The 22,647-nt window shown below is 51.8% G+C and overlaps 2 protein-coding genes across 4 annotated transcripts; one reads left to right on the forward strand and one right to left on the reverse strand.

Moving 5' to 3' along the window:
* Positions 1-943: 943 nt before the first annotated feature.
* Positions 944-20,293, reverse strand: KCNJ9 (potassium inwardly rectifying channel subfamily J member 9). Of its 2 annotated transcripts, XM_054563386.1 has the most exons (4): positions 20,183-20,293; positions 16,488-17,439; positions 13,776-13,906; positions 944-1,225 (listed from the first exon to the last, which is right to left on the reverse strand). In XM_054563386.1, the coding sequence occupies exons 2-4, from the start codon at positions 17,335-17,337 to the stop codon at positions 1,043-1,045; spliced, it is 1,164 nt and encodes a 387-aa protein (XP_054419361.1). In that variant the 5' UTR covers positions 17,338-17,439; positions 20,183-20,293; the 3' UTR covers positions 944-1,042. The 2 variants fall into 2 exon arrangements, with proteins under 2 accessions (XP_054419361.1, XP_054419360.1); XM_054563385.1 differs by lacking the exon at positions 944-1,225 and having other exon boundaries at positions 11,256-13,906.
* IGSF8 (immunoglobulin superfamily member 8) lies at positions 2,078-9,495 on the forward strand. 2 transcript variants are annotated; one of them, XM_054563384.1, is made up of 8 exons: positions 2,078-2,158; positions 2,410-2,601; positions 5,674-6,051; positions 6,735-7,196; positions 7,545-7,952; positions 8,166-8,579; positions 8,930-9,061; positions 9,233-9,495. In XM_054563384.1, exons 2-7 carry the CDS (start codon positions 2,538-2,540, stop codon positions 9,043-9,045), a joined length of 1,842 nt encoding a protein of 613 aa, XP_054419359.1. In that variant the 5' UTR covers positions 2,078-2,158; positions 2,410-2,537; the 3' UTR covers positions 9,046-9,061; positions 9,233-9,495. The 2 variants fall into 2 exon arrangements, with proteins under 2 accessions (XP_054419359.1, XP_054419358.1); XM_054563383.1 differs by lacking the exon at positions 2,078-2,158 and having other exon boundaries at positions 2,358-2,601.
* Positions 20,294-22,647: the final 2,354 nt, after the last annotated feature.

The raw sequence follows: 22,647 nt of genomic DNA on the forward strand, positions 1-22,647 counted from the left end.
TATTCCTTTTTTCTAGACTCCTTTAAGGCAAACCCCCAGACCACAGAATCCTCATTGTTTGTTTGTTTGTTTGTTTAAAATTGAGTTGACAGAGAGAGAGAAGGGGAAAAAGAGAAATATCGATTTGTTGTTCCATTTGTGCGTTTATTGGTTGATTCTCGAATGTGCCCTGACTGGGGACTGGCCCTGCAACCATGCGTAGCTGAAGGGCACTCTAACCAACTGAGCGGCCCAGCCAGGCCCCCTTTCACTGTTACCTTGTTCTCTGCTTACCACCTCTACGTGCTGTAAATGTTAATTATTAACTATTCTGTACCCACCAATATAAATGAAGTATGCATTTCCCTAATTTGCCTTTTTTAAAAAAAAGATTTTATTTATTTTTAGAGAGTGGAAGAGAGGGAGAAAGAAAGGGAGAGAAACAGCAATGTGTGGTTGCCTCTTAAACGCCTCCTACTGGGGGATCTGGCCCACAACCCAGGCATGTGCCCTGGCTGCAAATCAAACCCGCAGGCCAGCACTCAATCCACTGAGGCACACCCGCCAGGGCTAATTTGCCATTTTATTCATTCCCAGAGATTTCCTGGGTTTGCCTTCCCCTGCCTCCTTAATCTCCCACAAAAGGATTTCATGTAATCCTGCTTTCATCTCCTCCATTTACTCTAATGTATACACACGCTGCAAAATCGCCATTCTCTGGCATATTTTCTCAGTACATTGAGATTTTGCTTCCTGGCAATTGTCGTCAGATTGGCTGAAATAAACTCATACAAATTTTCTACAAGTTTGGACATTTCTTATGTAAACATATCCAAAAGGGCCTCCTGGTATAAGCCTCCAAAAAATGGACTCTATGATGACTGTTACACAACAGAAAGAGTTTGTCCACCTGGTGGTAGCAAGGCTAAACACTAAACACTGAGAATTGCAGAAATATTGGCTATTTCTATTATGAATGGTTCCACCCAGGAGAACTGGAAGCAAATGCTGAAAAGCCTAAGCTCCCTGATAGTATGTAGGTTACAGATTATATAGGACAAAATCACAAGACACCATGGTTTAGGGGTTTCCTGGTCGTGCTGGGAGCTGATTGGTCGGGGGTGAAGTAAGGGTAATAAATCATTTCTTCAGGTTTTAAGAACACGTCTGAGGTCTGTCCCAGTGTCCCTCTATCTGGTTTCATGGGAGAGTAGCCACAGGGTCGTTCCACCTTAAGGCTCAGGAGCTGAAACAACATAGGTCAAGATGTTTATCTTTAGCCTGCCAGAGGTCCGGAGCTTGTGACAATTAGTCAGGTCCTCGTGATTATTAGTTAGGTCTGGAGGTCTTGCTGCCTTGGGTTTGCTGATTTTCCTGGAAAAAGCTAGCTCTCCGAGGTGAATATCCTATTTTGCGTTATCATGTGCCAAGTACCTTATGTACGTTATTTCAATTAATCGTCAAAAAACAAACAAACAAAAATCCCACTTTGGGGTGTATGTCAACTTGCCAACAAGAAAACTAGGGTAGAAGGAGGTTAAGCAACTAGACCAAGGGTCACCAGGATTTGAAGGCGCCCGGCGGACCCACTCTCCTATTGTGCTTCCTTCGGTTATGCCCCGAGGGGCTGCTAACAGGTCTCCAGCGCTCTACAGCCCAGATCTTTTGCTTCAGGGACTCCTGAGTCCCGCCCATGCCCAGCGGGGTTTGCGGCGAGGCCTAGCAGCCCAGAGCAAATAACCGAATTCTAAGTCCGTGGCTACACTCACCCCACCAAATCCAGTGCCCCTACACCCTACTCTCAGGGAAAGGATGGCCGGTGCGGAGTGGGAGTGCACACTGTTAGGCGGTGGATGGGGACTTGGCTGAGACCTGGGGTCGCCAGCGCTCCCTAACTACAATGGCGGAGCCCCGGCGCAGATTCCGGCGCCTCTGGGAAGGTCACAGCCAAAGCTGAAGTGGGCGGGGCCTTGCCGGGGTCAGGGACCTGACAGACCGTAGGCCCGGACCTGGTTAGGGGCGGTGCCTGAGCGGGCCCGGAGTGAAGTGGGCGGGGCCAGGGTCACGGTTATGGCGCAGCCAGGGCCAGGGTCCTGGACCTAGGCCACGGCGGAGCCCCGAACAGGGGCGGAGTCGGGGCTGGGGCCAAAGTTGGCTCTTAGCTCGAAACAAGACCGAGGTCCAAAACTATGGATTCGGGCGGGGCCAGGGTCCGGAAGGGTCGAGGCGGGTTGGGGACCTGGCTAGATCCGGGCGGGGCTGGCAACCCGCGGCGGTGGGGGGCAGCCTGGGGCCGGGGCGGGGGCGGAGCCCGGGCAGGGCAGGGCGGGAATGATTTCCAGGGTGTCAGAGGAGGGAGGGAAAGCAGTGGGAGGAGGGAGAAGGAAGAAGGGAGGAAGGAGGGGACTTGGCACCTCCCTCTCGGTTCAGCACCGCTCCGAGCACCCACGCTTCGCAGCTCCGCTCTGCGCCCCCTACCCGGGCATGCGCCCCCCCGAGTCCCTGGCCACCCAGAGCTCGCGCTGCCCCCGAAGCCACCCCAGAGCCGGCTGCGCAGGATGGGCGGCCTCGGTCCCACGCCACCGCCGCCGCCGCCGCCGCTGCTGCTTCTGCTAATGCTGGGTAAGCCCAGTCCCTGTCCGTAGCCCCCAGCCCGCCCGGCAGCTGCCTGCCACCTGGAGCCCAGCCCGGCCAGCCTTCCCGGCATTTCGAAGCCCTTCTCACCCCAGTTCGTCAGGGCGCCATCAGACCACCCGGCCAGTCTGTGGTGAAGTGAAGGATCCCCAGCGCTAGGCCCCAGGCTGGAGCACAGTGAGGACCCACTGAGGTGCCGCCCCTCGCTCAGTGACCGATGGGACCGCCAGGTCTCAAGGGGCCAGGCCCCATTTCTTAGTCGGCATACTCAGATCCTGGGTTCCCTGCACCCAGGTGTTCTCTGCCTCACATTCTGCTTCAAGCCCAGCCTGCGTGGGCAGTGCCTGCAGGTCTTCATAATTGCCCCAAGTTGGCTGCAGGCCCAGGGGCCCATTCTACCCACGATCTTTGAAGTAAGTCTCCCCTAATTGCCTCCCCGCCCCCCCCCCAAACTTTATCCTCTGAGGTTGCACACTTCATCGTTTGGTGTTGGGCGCACGTCCCTCTCTCACCCCCATCTCCGAACTGGGCAGGGTCCCTCTTTGCCCTTCCCCACACCCAGATGGTGCTTGAATCTCTAGCCTCCCCACTGGTGGTCACACCCACTCAGTCCCAGCTTTCCTGCCTGGGGAGAAACCAGGCTCCATGGAGACTGATGCTGGGATCTCCAAGCACCCTGTTTCTGTTATGGTAGGTGTTCATTGTGGGGTGTTCTGGGCCACTGCTGCATGGATGCATAAGGGCAGTGACATTGGGATTGTTTTTGGCATGAACTGAAGGGTACCCTATAGATAATCTGGGGAGGAGTATGGCATCAACACAGTGAGACTGCCTATGCAGAGATGTTCGGGAGGCTGAAGCCCTTGAAATAAGAGCACAGTGTGGGGGGTAAAGTGAGGGGGTAGCCTTGCTGCCAGGATTCAGAGCTGTCATATAGTCCATGTGCAGACTGACTTAGCCCCAGCCGCCTTTTCCGGACCAGAGCTCCACAGCGGCATCAAGCAGAGTCTCTCCTCCGCTGCATAGTTCTCTGGGCCCTGTGGGAGTAGAATGAATCTTCTCCTTTGGGCCCTGGGTGGGAGGCAGGAGGATGTCAGAGAGCTCTGTTTCCTAGCAGTTAGCCTGTTTTCCCCAGTGGGCAGTGTAGAGTAGTAAGGAGCCCAGGGGAGGTGGGGAAGTGTGAAGCACAGAGATGAAAGAGCCTGACTGCACTTACAGTCGTTTCAAAGATGAGGAAAATGGAGTAACATGCTGAGAGAACTCATCCAGTGAGTGTTGGTGGGTCTAGGATTTGAACCCAGATCTGTGCTACTGCAAAGTAAGTCTCTTTGCTCTCCTTTCCCTCTCTAGTAACACAGAGGAGGGGACCGTGTTGGTGAGAAAGTTCCCTGCCAGCTAGTTTCCTAAGGCGGAGGTCAGGGGGAGGGAGAGGTGACTTTCCCATGGGGATCTCCAAGCAGTTGTGGAACCAGGAAGGTGGGAGGGGGCCCTTCTGAGCAGACTCTGTCTGGAGACCTGGGAATATGTCAGCTTGCCCATCTTTGTCAGCACCCTGATTATAACGTGACCTTAGGCCAGGTCCTCCTGAGTCACACTGTCAAAGGGGAAGCTGTTAGCTCTCCTTAGCATGGAAACTGAGGCCTGGGAGGTTAAGGTACAGATCCAAGCCATATAGCTAGGGACAGAAATAGGGCTGACTCCCAGTCTGCCCTCTAACCGAATACTCTAACCAAGCTACCACAAGTTCTCCAAGTGACTCAGCCATAGGAAGAAGGGCAAGCAGCCTGCACCTGTAGGAGAGTCAAGGGGAGTACTTTTGGAGGAGCTGGAGGACAGAATTTGACCACAAATTCAGTGTTTCCATTTTCCTTCAGCAGCTGTGGACAGGCCACGGGGATGACCCTGGGAGTGACATTCTGGTTAGTGAGGTTTTCCGCTTAGGCCTTGCTTGCCTTGGAGTTCCCCTCTTCCTCTCTGCAGGGATGTGTGGAAGGCATCCAAGGACAATTGGATCTTAGGACAATGAACTCCTGCCTTACCTTTCTCATCTGTAAAATGGAGGCAGGAGTCTGCCCTAGCCCTCCTTACATTCTGGGGTTCCATGATCTTATCTAGTGGGGCTGGGATGGAAGGAGAAAGCTGAGCCTCCAAGCCCCAGGAGTATCTGCTAGGGGTTCGCAGTAAGGTGTAGAGAGTTATGAGAAAGGTGGGAAGGGGCAGCTGGGGATTTCCTGCCTCCCTATGGAAAGGGACCCATATATATAAAAGAATGCATGTCATGCAAATGCAAAAAAGGCTTTTGTTAGGGAGCTAGGGGTGGGGGACATTGTGCATCAGCTGGGCCAGCCTGGAAGATTGGCAGGCACTGGAGGGGAGGGAGGGATCTTCTGTCCCCAGAGGCCAGGGCAGAGCCTGGCTTTTGCCCCATAAGGCTCAGCTGTCTCTGCAGTCCTGTCAGTTTGGAGAAGCTATGAGCTCATGGCACAGCTGGAGAGGGGGAGGGCATTGTATGGTGAGAAGTCTGTGCCCTGTCCAGCTTGGGCCACTGGCTCCATTGTCTGGATCCCCTGGCCCAGGTGATACAGCTGAGCCAACCAGCCCTTTTGAATAAGAATTTGCCAGCTCTTCTCAAACAAAAGAGGGCGACGTGGTTTCAGAATCCCTTAGCTAGAAGGCTCTGCTGACTAAGCCAGAGCGGGAACCGACATGAGACTAGGGGGTGAGGGGAGGGAATCAAGGCATAGCTGGAAGCAGGAAATGGTTAAAACAGAAAGCAGATGTTCTCCTTTCTGCCCATAGGCACACTGCTTCAGGTCTGCCGGAAATGGGATATCTGGGATATCGCTGGGTTCTGAGGCAAACGTGGCTCTGTATCAGCTCCTTGAGTCCCAGGTGTCTTACCTCCCAGCACTTTTTCCCTGTTCTCAGAACATGGTCCAAGTGGCTTACCAACTCTCCCCAGGTTTCCTTTCCTTTTAGGGGGAGGGGCCAAGAATGGTGCTGATAGTTGGGGGATTCAATGGGGATCCAGGCATTCTCAACATTTCCTCTTCTCTACAGGAGTTGGGTGCTGTGCCCGGGAGGTGCTCGTCCCCGAGGGGCCGCTCTACCGTGTGTCTGGCACAGCCATCTCTATCTCCTGCAATGTTACTGGCTACGAGGGCCCTGCCCAGCAGGACTTTGAGTGGTTCCTGTACAGGCCTGAGGCCCCAGAAGCTGCACTGGGCATTGTTAGTACCAGGGATACCCGATTCTCCTACGCTGTCTTTGGGGCTCGTGTGGCAGCTGGTGAGGTGCAGGTGCAGCGTCTGCGGGGTGATGCTGTGATGCTCAAGATTGCCCGCCTGCAGGCCCAGGATGCTGGCGTTTATGAGTGCTACACACCGTCCACTGATGCCCACTACCTGGGTAGCTACAGCGGCAAGGTCGAACTGAGAGGTACTGGGCCCTAGGAAGGGGTGCCCCCCCAAGAAAAGGGGGCAGAATGCCCCCATGGGACCTATATAACAACCCCTTAGGTTTTGCGGCTGAGGAACCTGAGGCCCAAAGAGGTTAAGTGACTTGCACAAAGTCACCCAACAAAGTTAGAGGCTGGTCTGGGACTCTAACCCTTTCCCGTCCACTGCTCTTCTTATGTCATTGAATTACCTCCTGGGAGAGGAGAAGCATCCTTAAATTCTCTGATCCCTTCTTCATTCTCTGACAGGGTGAATAAACTCCATTACTAGAAATTCTAGGATCCAGATCTGGGCGAGGAGGGGAGAAAGCAGAAGTAGGGTAGGAGTGAGACCACGTGACAGTCTTTTTCTCTTAAGTTTCTTTGTCTTCTGAGAAGGAAGACAGAGCCACTTTTCTGATTATTTCAAACAGGGGGCAGTCCCAGACATAAGGGTGAGTAGGCAATGGGGTGGTTTTAATATTCAGCAAGTATTTATTGCATGCTTGTTGTGTCCCCAGCACTGTGCATGGCACCACTGGGTTACAGAAGAAATAATACACCATAAATGAAATCTTCTCCCTATAGGGGCTCACAGTCTATTCAGGGAAATAGGTTGTCTATAGGAAACAATAATGAGGGCTGCCAGCTCCCATCCCTCCTTCACTCCAGCTGTGCTCTCCAGTTCTTCCAGATGTGCTGCAGGTGTCTGCAACCTCCCCAGGGCCCCGAGGCCGCCAGGCCCCGACTTCTCCCCCTCGCCTGACGGTGCATGAGGGGCAGGAGCTGGCACTGGGCTGCCTGGCTCGGACAAGCACGCAGAAGCACACACACCTGGCGGTGTCCTTTGGACGAACTGTTCCTGAGGTGCCAGTGGGGCGAGCAACTCTACAGGAAGTGGTGGGACTCCGGCCTGACCTGGCCGTGGAGGCTGGTGCTCCCTATGCTGAGCGGCTAGCTGCAGGGGAGCTGCGACTGGGCAAGGAGGGGGCCGAGAGGTACCGCATGGTGGTGGGGGGAGCCCAGGCAGAGGATGCTGGAACCTACCACTGTACTGCTACTGAGTGGATTCAGGATCCTGATGGCACCTGGGCCCAAATAGCGGAGAAGAGGGCTGTCCTGGCCCACGTGGACGTGCAGACTCTGTGTGAGTGCAGAAGCTAGGAGCCATATCTCAGTGGGCATCATGGACACAGGGGACACTAGATGGCCAATGTCTGACTCGGGAGCTCACCTTCCCTAGAGTGAGCAGCCCTGTGAACATTGCTTCCCACTGTACCCATGATGGGTTTTCTCTGCTTAGAGATGGGTGTGGAGACAGGAGGGCTGTGATGGAAGGTGTGAATCAGGCCCCTGGGTAAGGGAGATGGTCATACCCTGTGAGGGTCAGATAGGTGGCCTCGAAGTTGCTGCTGTCGAGGGAACTACAGTTGGGGAGTCAGGCACTCTGTGCCTCCTCCTGCCTTCCTGACTTCTTTCCCTTCCTACATTTCAGCCAGCCAACTAGCAGTGGCAGTGGGACCTGGTGAACGTCGGATTGGCCCAGGGGAACCCTTGGAACTGCTGTGCAATGTGTCAGGGGCACTGCCCCCACCAGGCCATCATGCTGCATACTCTGTGGGCTGGGAGATGGCACCTGCAGGGGCACCTGGGCCTGGCCGCCTGGTAGCCCAGTTGGACACAGAGGGTGTGGGCAGCCTGGGCCCTGGCTATGAGGGCCGACACATTGCCATGGAGAAGGTGGCATCCAGAACCTACCGGCTTCGGCTGGAAGCTGCCCAGCCTGGCGACGCAGGCACATACCGCTGCCTTGCCAAGGCTTATGTCCGAGGGTCTGGGGCCCGGCTTCGTGAAGCAGCCAGCGCCCGCTCCCGGCCCCTCCCCGTGCATGTGCGGGAGGAAGGTAAGAGGGGTTGGTTGGGCTTGTAGAACCCTTTTCCTTTTGTCACTATGACCCTCTCTCACTCTCTATCAGCTGCCTCTCTGCTTTAGTCTCACACTCCTAAGATTGTGGGGACACCCTGAATTTCCTGGAGTGTTGCTTGCATAGCAGTCCTGACCAGGTACTCCCCACTCCCAACCCTCATCCTCTGATCTCATGGCTTTGGTTGTGCAGGTGTGGTGCTGGAGGCTCTGGCGTGGCTGGCAGGAGGCACAGTGTACCGCGGAGAGACGGCCTCCCTGCTCTGCAACATCTCTGTACGGGGTGGCCCCCCAGGGCTAAGGCTGGCCACCAACTGGTGGGTAGAGCGACCTGAGGACAGGGAGCTGAGCTCTGCCTCTGCCCAGCTGGTGGGTGGCATGAGTCAGGATGGTGTGGCAAAGCTGGGGGTCAGGCCTGGAGGAGGCCCTGTCAGCGTGGAGCTGGTGGGGCCCCGAAGCCATCGGTTGAGACTACACAGCTTGGGGCCTGAGGATGAAGGTGTGTACCACTGTGCCCCCAGCGCCTGGGTACAGCACACCGACTACAGCTGGTACCAGGTGGGCAGTGCCCGTTCGGGGCCTGTCACAGTCTACCCCTACATGCATGGTGAGTGACTCCCGCTCTCCCCTCACCACCTTCCTCCAGCACCACGCTCTTGTTCCTCCCTTTCTATCTGATCCTTCTACTACTGTCCCCTCTTTATGCCCACATCTCTTTACATGAAGAGTCTTGAAAATACAGTTTTCAGCCCCCTAGTACCCATCTTCGCCAGGGTCCTTGGTGGTAGTGTTTCACTTGAATGCAGAGAGGGCAGGGAGTGGGCTGGGAGGGCTGTCTGTGACTGAGGAGGAAGTGGGTACAGACAACTTAATAGAAAAGGTGCTGGGACTTAAGCAGAACAGTGTGTGATGGGCAGTGGTACCTGAGGCTGAACACAGCCATTGTCTCTCACCCAGCCCTGGACACCCTGTTCGTGCCCCTGCTGGTGGGTGCAGGGGTTGCCCTAGTCACTGGCGCCACCATCCTTAGCACCATCACCTGCTGCTTCATGAAGAGGCTGCGAAAACGGTGATCCTTTGCCCTTCCAGGTAAGAGAAAAGAACCCCCAGCCTTGCCTTCTCAAGCCCTGAGATGAGCTGCTTGCTCCCTGGCCCCACCTGGAGGAGGGGCAGTTCTCTGCAAGACCCTGTTCACCCCAAGAGCGCTGGGAGGAGCCCTACTCAGGGCTCTCCTTAGCCTACTCCATGCTTTCTCTCCAGTTCTCACAGGTGTTGACTGTCTTCCAGCCCAGCTCCAAGCCCAACTCTGGTTGCCTGGATACCCTCTCCCTCTGTCTGCCCTTCCTTTAATTTATTTGACCCATCCCCACCCGGAGTTGGGGGCACAGCCTCCATTTCCCACTCTTTCCTTCCTGACTCCTCTCTCTGGCTTTCTGATCTTGATTTCATACCCAACCTGCAGGGAGGCCTTCCCTCTTGTAGAATTCGTTTTTCTAAAATGTGAATAAACTTGTTTTATAAAACCCAGAGCAGCTGTGTTTTTCCTGCCATCAGGCTGTACGAAGCTTTGAGATATGGCAGGGGGGTTATTGCGGCTTGACAACCTATTCTGGATGACCCAGGCCTCTCTTCCCACCACAAACACCATCTGGCCTCTGTGGGCCATGCCGCCCACCCCAGGAAGGGACACCTGGGTCCCATCTGCTGTCTTAGCTGTCTGTGCTGAGCCAATTCTTATTGGAACTCCTCAAGGGGGGTGCCTTCTCCCAGCTGCTCCCAGGTTGCAGGGCACAGGCTTTCTGGGGCCATGCCCATTCTGAGTTCCCGGCACCACTCTGCCCTCTCATTCTGCTAATCCTGCTGGTCTTGGACGTGATTCCTCCCACTGGCCCTGGAGCCTCAGCACTTTTCTTCCCCATCTTCATTATTCTGACAGCAGCAGAATAGAAGCCGCAGAACACAGCCCTGCCTGGGTGGTGGGTACAACAGCAGTCAAAGTGGGGCCTGCATACGCCTGCGCCCATAGGTACCCCCAGGTCTTACCTCACCCCTCTGCCTAAGGGTTCTTTAATCTTAGAATTCTTACTGCACTGTACCTTAAGAGGCACCCAGTCTACCTCATTCAATTCAGTTATGTAAACATTTATTAAGCATTACTAGTTTGCTAAGTGTTACTTTTACAGATCGGGAAACTGAATCCCAGAGAAGTGATGTGACTTACCTAGAGTAATAGAGCTAATTAGTGACAGTATCTGGGCTAGAATCTAGGTCTCATGACTCCTTACACTGTACCCAATGGTGCCCTGAGTGGCAAGGAAAGGTATGGTGGAGTCTCATGACTTCCATCCAGCCTCAGTGTCTCCCTATTCAATTGCAATGGATTCACTAGAGTGTGGATATGGCCTAATCTCTCCTATTGAGACTCCAGCCTTTTCACTGAGTTAAACCACAATGACTCTCCAGCCTGCATCTTAGTGTTTGTTCTTCAGGTGACATCAGGGTTCCGGCACCTCATCTTTGATAATGACTCTCATGGCCCTGCAACCTGAGGCAAAGATGTCCTCTCTCAGTGAACCCAAACTGGCATGGGTTCCCTCTAGAATCCCTATATCTGCTTTCAGGAGGCACAGGTCCCACTGGACCTCAGCTTCCCAGCCTGGGATGGAGCAGAGTAGGGTGTTTTCCCCCAAGGGGCCTAGACTTTTATTGAAGGACAGGAGTGGGGTATAGCCAGTGTCAGAGGGCATGCCTGCTTGGGCACACGCTCTTCTCCCAGGAGGCCAGCCTCAGGTCCCCTTTAACTCTGTTTCTTCTCAACTTGCTGTTGCTCTGCACTCACCATCCTGGGTAGCTGCCCTTGGTGATTGGGATGACACAGGAAGAGGGGTAGAGATGTGGGATGGGAATAGCACCTACAGAGTCTTCTGTCCTAACTGGGCAGACCATAGGCCACAGATACAACCAGATGTTGGATGCCTCACCTCTCTGCCACATTTAATCCTGCCTCTGAAGTCCTACAAGGGTGCATCTGGTATGTTCATTGTAGCATCTTTGCTGCAGTCATCTTCGCTGCAAGCAGTTTTGCCCAAAACATTTTCACTGCATAATAATTGACCATAAGGCAATTTTGCTGTGAGAGAGAGAAAATAACTGATTGACAGCATGGGGGAGGGGGGTGTTTGGTTTCATTTTTCCATGGACAAATCAATCAGTTCAGCAGACAATGTATTTAAGCTAGTTGTCATTTTGGTTTCATTTCTCCATTCGTAAAAGTTCTTGCAGTACTCCCATTTTTATATTATATGTAAACCTTAATTTTCATAATGGTCTATACAGTGACAAGTAGATGTGATGCAGGTCTTAAAATAGTTAGCATTTCTTCCAAATGATGAAGATTTGCCTCAAGAGTTGGTTGTGAAATACATTACATTGAGGGGAGAAATAGAAGCTGAGGTCTCTCTTTGGAGGTGCAGAGTTAAACCCACATTTCCCACAGAACTAAGACTTAGTACTTAGTTCTTAGGCACAACCTTAAAGTAAAATAAGTGACTTGTGCAGTATTGCCATGAGTCTACACACTTTTCAAATGTATTTGAATGCTTTGCATATCACAATAAAAGTCTTTAATTTTTATGTCCTTTTAAACGTCCTTCCTTTTTGCTCTATCTGGTGTGGCTCAGTGGACTGAGCACTGGCCTGTGAACCAAAGGGTCACCAGTTCAATTCCCAGTCAGGGCACAGGCCTAGGTTGCAGGCCAGGTCCCCAGCAGGGGGTGCGTAAGACGCAACAATGCATTGATGTTTATCTCCCTCTGTTTCTCCCTCCCTTCCCCTCTGTAAAAATAAATAAATAAAGTCTTTTAAAAAATGTCCTTCCTTTTAATGACAAAATTGCCTTATAGCCAATTAGTTATGTGGCAAAAATGCTTGCGGCAAGGATGCCACTGTGAAACCAAGAATTTACTTGGGATTCTTTCCTTTGCCATTTCCTGCTGCAGCTCCCTATCACTTCCCCTGGAATCCCCTCAAGGCCTCCTGGCCGCCTCCCTCTGTCTGAACTTATCTTTCCCCAAACACTATCTTTAGTTGTCACTGCCTTATTTCCACTGATGGTTGAGTTCCTGGGCCTAGAGTTAAACTCATCAGCCTGGATTTCAGGGTCCCCTTTCCCCATGCACAAGACTCTACCCTTTATATTTCAGTCTCCACCCCAAGACTTTTCAGCTTCTCAGCTACTCCTCGGCTTGTATGCTCCGCCCCCTGATGTGACCTCCCAGTGTTCCACTACAGCAGTGGTTTTCAACCTGGGATCCCCTATTCCAGCAGTGTCAGCATGACCTGGGGCCCATTAGAAATGCAAATGTTTGCTCTCCACCTCAGACCTATTGAGGCAGAAACTCTGGAAGTGAAGCAAGTGTCTATTTCTATAAGCCCTCCTGGTGACTCTGATGCACTCTCAAGTGTTACAGCTGCTGGTTTAGCTCATTCTCTGTGCCTTGCTCAATCCCTAGCTTCTGATTACCAAACCTTTCTACCCCTACTCAGGTTCTCAGTTTGAAACAGTTGCCATAGGCACATTTCTCTGTTTTGCCCATGTACACTATATTTTGAAATAGGAAATGGGTCTCTGACTGTCTGTCCCCCATGTGCCTGGTTGAGTGTTCTGTACCCAATGGATACTAATTGAACAATATGAATGACTTCCTCTCACTGTGCCCCAAGTCTAATTCTGCTTTCCCAAGGGCCCCTGTGTCCCAACTGTAGTGACATCACGTCTCCATTTCTCCCTGGCCCTCTTCCTCCTCAGAACCTCTCCCCTCCTACATCTGCAGAGGTACTTAAGAAGTCTCACTACACTGTCAGAAAAGAGGTCTCCTTTCCCAGAGTCCCAGCTCTGGAAGCTCCCCACTTCCTGTTTCCCTATGCAGTAGACAAGGTCACTTACACCCTCCTGAGCTATCCCTACAGCCTTTCATCTGCCTGCCCAGCCTGTCATAATGGTGGGGGTAGAGCTGGAAGGGCACCTCCTCATCTCTGCCCACCTCCATCCAGCTCTCCTCTGGGTCAGGTGGGGTTACTGTATCTGGTGAGACAGGTGTGCCACACACAGGGAGGCTGGCTGAGGAAGTGAGTGGGGACTAAAATCCAGCCCACACTCTGTTCCCCAAGCCACTCACCCTGGTTTGGGCTGGTGTCAGTCTGGGGAAAAAGGGTGCCTTTGTAAAATTTGCACAAAGATGCTCTGTGGGTTAGCAGCAGTCCTGAGTGCACCACCTACCTGTCGGTCTACTTACCTATCTACCAGCTCTCTCTTTTATCTGCTTCCATCTACCCATCCAATCTACATAAGTTCACTCTTCTGTCCATCCATCCACCCATGAACAGATGTGAAGGTCAAACACAGACAGGCTGGTAAGTTCACTTATCCCCACCCTCTGTTCGTCTGAAATCAGGATCCCTCCCTTCCACATTGGATCCTGGACTTGAGATTCTGAGGGGACTCTCCATTCTCAGGGATCTCACTGCCTCCTTCTCCACCTCCAATATCCAGCTCCCTAGATACCTGTGTCTGGTCCTGCCAGAGGGGTCTGGAAGAAACTGATCACACCTTAGACTCACTCTCTGGGGGTGGCAGGCAGCCATTCTGCTCCTTGTCAGCCCCAGCCTCTCCCCCTGCCCCTTCCCCTGCCCCCTCCTCCTCCACCTTCTCATCCAGCTGGCTGGGAATAGACCAGTAGAGATGAGCATCAAGGCGAGCTGCTGCCTCAGCCAGCTCCCGGGCGCTGCATGAGGGTGTGGGCACCTCAAAAGTCTGGTGGAAGCTGGCATAGTCCACCTCGTAGAAGCCATCCTCCAGGGTCAGCACTGATGTGAAGCGGTGGCCCCACAGCACCTCGTCCACCAGGTAGGAGCTCCGAGCTTGGCATGTCATCCCTGGAGGGAGGGGCAAGGGTCAGGGGGAACCCAACACTAGGCTTCCCTCTCCTGCCTCTCACTCTACCACCCTATTCCCAGCACTCTTCCTTATATTCCTTCCCAAGGGTTCCACCCCTTTTTGGTCCAGCCCACTTTCTTTCCCTTCCCAAGTCTTGTGCAAGCTTAGCTCTCATCTCTTCTCCATTTGTTCAATTCCTTTTCATCACCAACCTGCTCCCTCCCTGCCTCTCCACTGGAGATGCCAATCAGAGAAGCTTAACCTGAAAATTGAACTTGGGGATCTTCTAGTCCAATTTCTCTCCTCATTCAGGGCTCCCCACTGTAGCATTCCCAATTGTGGGCATCTGGCTTGTACTTGATTTGCTCCCAGAACTGAGAGCTCGCCACCTCACAAGGTGCTCACTCCTTTGCATAATAGCTCTGATAGTTGAGTTGTTCTTTATACAGAGCTAAAATCTGCCTCCTGGGATTTCCACCTTTTCATTTCATTCCCCTGCCATATGACACCCCTTCAAGTATCTGAAAACAGGAGTCTCAGGTTCTAACTTGTCTTCTCTTTTTCAGGTTGAACATCCCCGTTACCCTCCAGCATTCCTCATGTGTCCTGGCTTTCCAAAATTTTACTTTCTTCACTGTAAACCAGAATGGCCAAGGAGGATCCTTTAAGTACTTTGTGATAAGTACTCCAGTTGAGGCCTGCTCCTTGCATAAGAGAGGGCATACCACTTCTCTCTTCTGGCCATGCTGCTTTAACTAATAGAGCCCAAAATTACATTACATAAACATTTTGGAAGCTGTATCATATTGCTGTGACATTAAGCTTGTGGCCAACTAAAACTCTCAGTTCTTTTTCACCAGAGCTCTTCCATGCTGTGCTTACATAAGTGATTTTTTTAAAAGCCTAAATGTAGACTTTTATATTTACTCCTTTTAAATGTCATCTTTTTGGATTTTGGCTCATTACACTTGCTTTTCAAAAGCATTTGAATCCTGACTCTCACACCCAAAATAATACCATCCTTTCCAGCTTTGCCACCCTAGAAAAGTCAGACAAGCTTCCATCCCTATCTTTTCCACCCCACCCTCCTTTCCCTGGGCCTGTGTCCTGCCCTCCCTGTTGGGTGGGCATACCCCCAGGGCAAGTGGTTCTCCTCCTACCCCCAGGGAGCAGCCACCTCAGCCCATGTTCACCTCAGAACAAGGGGAAACAGAAGGCTGAACATCAGCTAACCAGAGACTGGCTCTCACTATGGCAAGCTCCACACTGAGACACCTTGGGGTCTTGGTTATGCTTCCTTCCTCCCTCCCTTTGATAAAGGCTGGAATAAAAAGAATCTAGTGGGGGAGGAGAAGGAGAGACAAAAGGGACCCTGAGGAGAGAGGGAGGGGCTAGGTACAAAGGGAGAAGGCGACTGGGCAGGGACATCTTTGTAAGGACACCGGTTGCCTCAGGTACTGGCAAAACAGCAAGAGCTAGAGGGACAGAGAGAAAAGGGGGTGGGCTGAGGGGGGAAGGAAAAAGCTAGGGGGAACCTGGGGATGGTTAAGAAGGAAAGGGGGACAATGAGGCGAGGGTGGTGTGTGGAGGATCATCTTGAAGGGGCCAGGAAGGGGTTTGAGAGAGAGACTTGCGCGAGAAGCCAGCAGGGTGCAAAAGTTCTGACAGCAGTGGCAGGAACTACATGGGCCTTTGGCTATCCCCCAACCCTGAGATCTCAAGTCCTAAGGGACCGCATTGGCTGCCCTGGCACCAGCCTCTCCCTACCTGCTTCCAAGCCCTTCACTTTGTATGCCTGAGTTGGAGGTACTGACATACAGGTACATTGCTAGTTGCTGCTAAGAAATGGCTAGAAATGCTAACAGCATCCATTTCATTTGTCAGTGGAAGTTGAGAATCTTTTGCTGCATGGGGAAACTGAGGCAGAAGTGAGCTAAGGCATCAACCTCTCATTAAAATCCAGCCTAGGAATAACTCAGGCCATGGAAAACCCTCACCATGAAATTCCAGGGACACAGAACTCTCAGAATAACAAAAACTGGGAACCTAACCCCCGCTTCCAACTCTGTACCACGAAACACTGAAACCAGACTGCCTGTGTCCTTTCCAGGCATGGCCACTTACTAGCGTATGGCTGTGGACAACTTACTCAACTTTTCACTGGGGCAGTCACTCTCTGAAAAATGAGCACAATAACAAGACGTTATCTTCATGGGGTTCTGCTTTAGGTTAAATAAACTCAGAGATTTGAGGTGCTTTGGATATGCGCAAGACAGAAAAGCACGGGGCAAGTGGTAGCTATTATTAGTCTTCTCCCTTATTCCCAAGGACACAGACTTCTCAGCCCAGCGCCCCAGGCCAGGGCCACTTCGGGGAGTCCCTCCTAGCTTTCTCTGGCCTCTCTAGGAGGTCACTCTGCTCACATGTCCCACCCAACGGAGGTCTGCTATCTCACCTCATTCTCTCACACTCCACCAGCCTTTTGGTCTAACCTTCCCCCTGTCCCTGGCCCCTTCTCTAGCCCCTGCCCTCCTCAGCCCTGCCCGCGCCCCCCACCCCCACCCCTCCTCCCGCCCGCACCCGTGGCTTCCACCATGCCCTCAAGGATGACCACAATCTCGAAGTCGTCTCTCTCGAGGGCACGGCGCGATGCCTCCCAGAAGGGGCTGGCGGCGTCGATCTCGTGGCTGATGACCAGCGGCGAGACGAGGAAGAGGCGGTCGTCTCCTGTGTCAAAGCCCACGCTGAGGTCGGTCTGGTGCAGCGGGATGAACTCGCCCTCTAGCGTCTGGCGCGAGCGGATGAGCTTGGCGCGGATGGAGGCCTCGACGATGTGCGAGGAGCGGAGGTCACCCACGCGGAACATGAGGCAGAGGCGGCCGTCGCGCAGCGACACCACGGCGTGCGAGGAGAAGACGAGCGTGGCAGCACGCTTGTTGGGCTGCGAGATCTTGACGAACATGCAGCCCACCATGAAGGCGTTCACCATAGAGCCCAGGATGGCCTGCAGCAGCAGCAGCACGATGCCCTCGGGGCACTGGTCGGTGATGACGCGGTGCCCGTAGCCGATGGTGGTCTCCGTCTCGATGGAGAAGAGGAAGGCGGCCACGAAGCCGTTGAGGTTGTTGACGCAGGGCGTCCAGGCCGTATCCTCCAGGTGCTCCAGGTCGCCACGGCCGTAGGCGATGAGCCACCAGATGGCGCCGAAGAAAAGCCAGGTGAGCGCGTAGGCCAACACGAAGAAGAGCAGGCTGAGGCGCCACTGCAGGTCTACCAGAGTGGTGAACAGGTCGGTCAGGTAACGGTACGTCTCGCGCACGTTGCCCTGTTGCACGTTGCACCGGCCGTCCTTCTCCACGTAACGCTGGCGGCCGCGGCGACGGGGCGGCTCCTCAGGGCCGTGGGAGAAGGCGGCATTCTCCTGCGCCATGGCGGAGGCGGGGGCTGCGGTCACGGTCAGGGTTGGTGTCACCGCCTCCGCGCACTCTGGGGTCTGCGCCGCCTCTCTGTGGTGTCACGGCTCCTGCAGGGACTTAAAAATTGACCCAATGAACAGACCCATGGGAGAGGCACAAACGACTGGGCCAGCACCGAGAGACTGGGTGGCCCTGAACAAGGTCCTTCGCGCCTCTTTGCCTCAATGCCAGCATCAGTTCCCAGGAATGGGAACAGGACATACAACCCTCGCTGCCCCCACACCTCACAAAGTCATGAGTATCGAGTGGGATAATGTATTTGAACTGAGTAGCACTGTTCAAGTTTGATGATTATTTTCAGGGGAAGGCGGTACCGGAAACCTTGAACTTACCACCTCTAACTAGGGTGTGCAGCGCTCTGCTGGCATCCCAGGACAAAAGACCCAGGGATGGGGGCAATTTCCTGAAATCATTAGACTGTGGGCTTGGAGGCAGACAGTTAATCTACTACTACTGCAGCGATTTTCAATCTTTTTCATCTCATGGCACACAAACTAATTACTAAAATTCTGCAGCACACCAAAAAAATTTTTTTTTTTTTTTTTTTTTGCTGATCTGACACACAAAAAAAGGTATAATTTTTATTCATTCACACCACATGCCTATTGTTGTGTTGGCTGTTGTCATTTTTTTATTTGACCGTCTAAGGGAAAAGAGGTCAGTGCCCCTGATTAGTCAGGTATTTTATATTTTATTTTATTTTTTAACGAAGATTTTATTTATTTATTTCTAGAAAGGGGAAGGGAGGGAGAAAAAGAGGGAGGGAAACATTAACATGTGGCTGCCTCTCACATGCCCCCCCCCACCCCTGCCCCGCAGCTGGGGACCAACCCGCAACCCAGGCATGAGCCCCAGACTGGGAATTGAACAGGTATCCCGTTGGTTCGCAGGCTGGCACTCAATCCACTGAGCCACACCAGCAAGGGCAGGTATTGCATATTTTAAAAATTCATGTGACACACCTGCTGATCACTGCTGTACTGCCCCCGCCCCCACCAGCTATTGTCAAGGGCAGTCCCCTAATCCGTGTTCTCCACAATTCAACCTGATGGTCTAACCAGGCTCTTCTGAAGCTCACCTCAAGACTGACACACAGAAAATCCCAGTGCCTTCCCCATGGACCTTACTTACTGTATCCCCACCCATATCTTCCTCCTCTCAACAAGCTTACAAAGGAGAAGTGGAAGTGGAGAGAGGAAGCAAAAGATTTCTAGTGGGCAAGGATTGAAAATTCCCACACTAGGAAAGTCCCACTGGAAACCCTCCCTGAGCACTAACCATGCTCATTTCTGCTGTAGAATCACCCCATTTTCCTTGGATTCTTTACACAGTGGAGACAGCATGAAAATGGGCCAGAGGACTAGAAGATAAGGCTTCAATACAAATACTCAGGGTAAAGGAAGCAGAAAGTTCATCAGGAGTTAGGCTTGTATCTCTCTGCTATCTTGCTCTTCATGAGAAGTAATAAATCAGGTCCAGTGAAGCCCTAAGCACCCACAAAATCCTCCCCCCCTCCAGTTCTTTCCCCCAACATCTTACCTCCCACTGACTATCCTAACAGCCCCCTCCCCAAATACCCCAAAGCTCACATTCCAAGAGAAGCCCATGTGCTTTTGCCTCAAATTCTTGCTCTGGAAGGAGCTTCAGTCGGCCCTGAGAGAGATCCAGGGCCCTCACCCAGGGACCCGGGAGGCCCTAGGCGATGTGGACCATCTCCTGGTTTAGAATAAGGACTCAAGACTTTTCAGCCTTTCTTCCTGGGAATCATCCTTTTTCCCCACTTAAAAGTAAACCTGAGCTGTTTGGGGTGGCCTTTGGAGGGGAAGAGTGTGACATGAGGATCACAGATGGCCTGGACGTTTGACCAGGTCCTGAGGAGAAGCAGCCTGGATATGTAACCCCAAACCCAGTGCTCCAGATTTAAAGTCTGGAGTGAGGTACTCTGCAGTTAGACCTTGGAGGCAGTGTGTGTGTGTGTGTGTGTGTGTGTGTGTGTGTGTGTGCATGCGCATGCATTGGGACAGGAGGAGAAACCCACATAAGATGTCTTAGAACTAGGGCCACCCCCAAATTTATTTTCCAGGAAGAACCAGGGCACATAGGGTCTAGGATCCCCAATGCAATTGCAGATTAGGGTCTTGCCCTCCCCCAGCAGTGGGCTTCCCTTTCCCTCCCTGCAGCCCAGGATGTCCTTAAGAAGTGGTCTCTAAGCCCTGGGGGGCCCACAGACCCCCAGGTCATGCAGAAAAGTACATCAGTTTCACTTATCCTAGCTTCAGGTGTACTTCCAGATTTTTTTCAGGGTTTTAGGTAATGTGACCTCCAGTTGGCCTGCTGAGACAGACCTCTTTCCCCAGGGGTGGGGAATGAACCCCAGAGTCGGATCACCCCGAGAACTCTCTTGCTCTCCATTGCCCCAGGGATCTAGGTGGGCCTTACTTTGTGTCTTCCTGAGTGGTGGCTGCATTTTTCTCAGGAGAAAGAATGGTGTGGAATTGTTACTACCTCTATCCCAGGACCAAAGATTTGTTTTCTGCACCATCCCATCCTTCCAAAGAGTCTTGTTCCTCCAGCCTACTCCTTGTTATTTTTTGTGCATACTGTGACTCCTTTCCAAAAGACCCCAATGCCACATTTTCCTGGATCTCCCTTTCTCCCCCTAGGAAGTGCTTGCCAGCAAGGAGGCTTATATTTTGGAAAAGGATCTGGTGAAAACTCCCTTAGGAAACAGCTCTTCCCAAATCCCCACTTGTCTTGGAAATAGGGGCCCAAACCCAAGTCCCCCACGACTCAACTCACAGTGTGTGGAGAGGAGAGCAGCCGGCAGCAAAGACCCCTGGGGGGAAGCGTCCATACCCCTGACACTGCCCCCACACCCCAGTCCCCTTGGAGGGTGAGAGCCGCAGACACTGCTGTTTCTCCTAAATGTAGCGGCAGCTCTGACTAGGACTTGCTATCTGTGTCATCCCCACTTCCCAGGCTCCCCTGCTCCTCTCCTGTTTCTATAGCAACCAGTCTGGCGACAGTTCTAGAGCATCCCCCCTCCCAGGTCTGGGTACCACTAGAGGCTGATCCACACGCTGTCGTTATTTTTAGCAAAGTCCCTCCTCTTGGACAACTCAGAGCTTTTTTTCCTCACCCCCTCAGGAAAGAAAAAAAAGAAAGAAAAAAGCTAGCATGCCTGCTCTTTCCTAGGAAGCTCCTTGCTCTGGGAAAATACAGGCCTGGATGTATTTGGGAATAAAGTGTTTGGTTTCCTGGGGATTCAAAGGACCATCTGGGAGCTGGCAGCTTATTACTTCCAAGAGGTGTCTCTGGGTGCAAGTTCTGCTCTCCAGCCAGGCACACTTTCCCAGTCTCCATTTTTGGAGAGGCCACCCTGATCCATATAGAGATAGCTAGGGGGAAAAGATATCCACCCAAAGAAGGGAAGCAGGGTAGAGTATTCTTATCATTATTACTAATTAGTGATGTGACCCATAGGAATCACTTCACTTCCCTTAGCCACAGTTGTTCCATCTATCACAGGGTGTGGACATGTGCAAATAGCCCCTTTCCACCTACATCACAGGTATGCAGATCAAATGAGGCAATATATAAATAGAAGGTCTTTGAAGTTAATTTTGTGGATAGCAAAAACTCTAGAAACAATTCAAATGTCCAACAGAGAGGAAAGCCTAGGTTAGAGCTTACTAACTATTCATTCAACAAATGTTTATGGAGTCCAAGTGTCAAGCAATGTGCTAGGTGGGGATGGTTACAGAAATGAGTAAGTCTCTGCCCAGAAGAGCTTATGGTCCAAGGGAGGAGAGAGGCACTTAAACCCAAAATACTAACACTACTGCTAATCATTTGTTGAGCATTAGCTATGAAGTAGGCACATACTTCATTTAAAAACCCTGTGAGATACCCAATGAGATAGGTATTATATTCTTCATTTATAGATGAGAAAACTAAAACTGAGAAAGGCTGAATGATTTACCAAACATCATAGAGTTTGAATAATGGCAGAGATGGTAGTCAAACTCGCACATCTGTGTTACTCTCTGTGCTATTTTCACAAAGTTACACCACCTTAATAATGTAATATCTGTGGCATAGCAATATAATCAGTTACTATGGTCATATACATAAGTGTGCGGATAGGCATTATTACATGAAAAAAGCATAAAGTATTCTTATAAACTGATGATAATTGTATAGTAATAACTAGCAACACTAATACAAATCAGGGGAAAATTTTGGAGAAATGGAAATACTTCAATGTTCATTTTTCTCCAGGGAAATAATGAAAAGCAGAGAGTGGTATACAAACATCAGGTGGTGTTATTATCAGTATTATTATTGATCTGTTCTCCAGGTTTCTTAAAGTTGTAACAGGAAGATATGATCTAGAAGAGCAGGAAAAGATAGAAATGAACACAAGAGGTTTAAAGGTTCCTAGAATGAAATGGCAAGATGGAAAGATGGAACTGAATAATATGATTTCAGGAGGCAGTGACCTGGGTTCAAATCCCAATTCTGTCTACTACCAGCTGGGTGGCTTTGGGCAAGTATGCAGTTTCTTCACCTAAGAAATGAAAATAACCATATTACCCATCTCCCGGGCTTGTCAGGAGGATTACCTCATTTTGCTGTGTATAATGCGCACTTTTTGCCCACATTTTTGAGGGAAAAATAAGGATGTACATTTTACTTCGGTATGATAATTTTGCATGTAATGTGCACAAAACATGGGTGCATGTTATACATGGCAAAATATGGTACATGAGGCAATGCCTACCACACTGTAAATGTGCAGTAAAACACTTGCTAAATCCTTCCTTCTCCTGGTTATGCTCCTCATCCCAGGCATCTCCTGAGACTTCCACCCACCTTGTGCTTCCTTCCTCTGTTCTGGTGCCACCCAGTGAGACCTGCAGGGGGCACTCCTGGTACATGGCCTTCCTTTCCCCCTGCTCCTGGCTGGTGTTTCTTGTTCTAAGTGGAAATATCGAGTTTTCAGCTGAGATTGGCATCAGGAAGGCTGTTAAAGCCCCAGTCAACATCCCTGTCTCCTGGGCCTGGTCCTGTCACTTGAGCCTTGGGACTGCTAGCCTGCCCCTCTCCGTCCTGCCAAGCAACCGCTCACATTGGTTCCACTGTGCCAGGAGCTCTGAGAGAAGAAACCAAACTCCTGGGCAAGAACACATTTGCATAGAACTGGCCCATTTCCTGGAGGGGGACATCACAGGGCTGGCAGGGCCTTCAGGAAGGAGGATCAG

Source organism: Pteronotus mesoamericanus, unplaced genomic scaffold (genome assembly GCF_021234165.1).
Source record: "Pteronotus mesoamericanus isolate MK-2021 breed Mesoamerican mustached bat unplaced genomic scaffold, CSHL_Meso_final scaffold_705, whole genome shotgun sequence".
NCBI lineage: Eukaryota > Metazoa > Chordata > Mammalia > Chiroptera > Mormoopidae > Pteronotus > Pteronotus mesoamericanus.

Excerpts from the sequence above, each read along its gene's own strand:
- IGSF8 (XM_054563384.1), top strand. The coding sequence starts at position 2,538 with ATGGGCGGCCTCGGTCCCACGCCACCGCCGCCGCCGCCGCCGCTGCTG. Across the intron at positions 2,602-5,673 it reads GCTGCTTCTGCTAATGCTGG|GAGTTGGGTGCTGTGCCCGG; the intron begins GTAAGCCCAGTC and ends TCTTCTCTACAG. Across the intron at positions 8,580-8,929 it reads AGTCTACCCCTACATGCATG|CCCTGGACACCCTGTTCGTG; the intron begins GTGAGTGACTCC and ends TCTCTCACCCAG.
- KCNJ9 (XM_054563385.1), bottom strand. The coding sequence starts at position 17,337 with ATGGCGCAGGAGAATGCCGCCTTCTCCCACGGCCCTGAGGAGCCGCCC. Across the intron at positions 13,907-16,487 it reads GGGCATGGTGGAAGCCACGG|GGATGACATGCCAAGCTCGG; the intron begins GTGCGGGCGGGA and ends CCCTCCCTCCAG.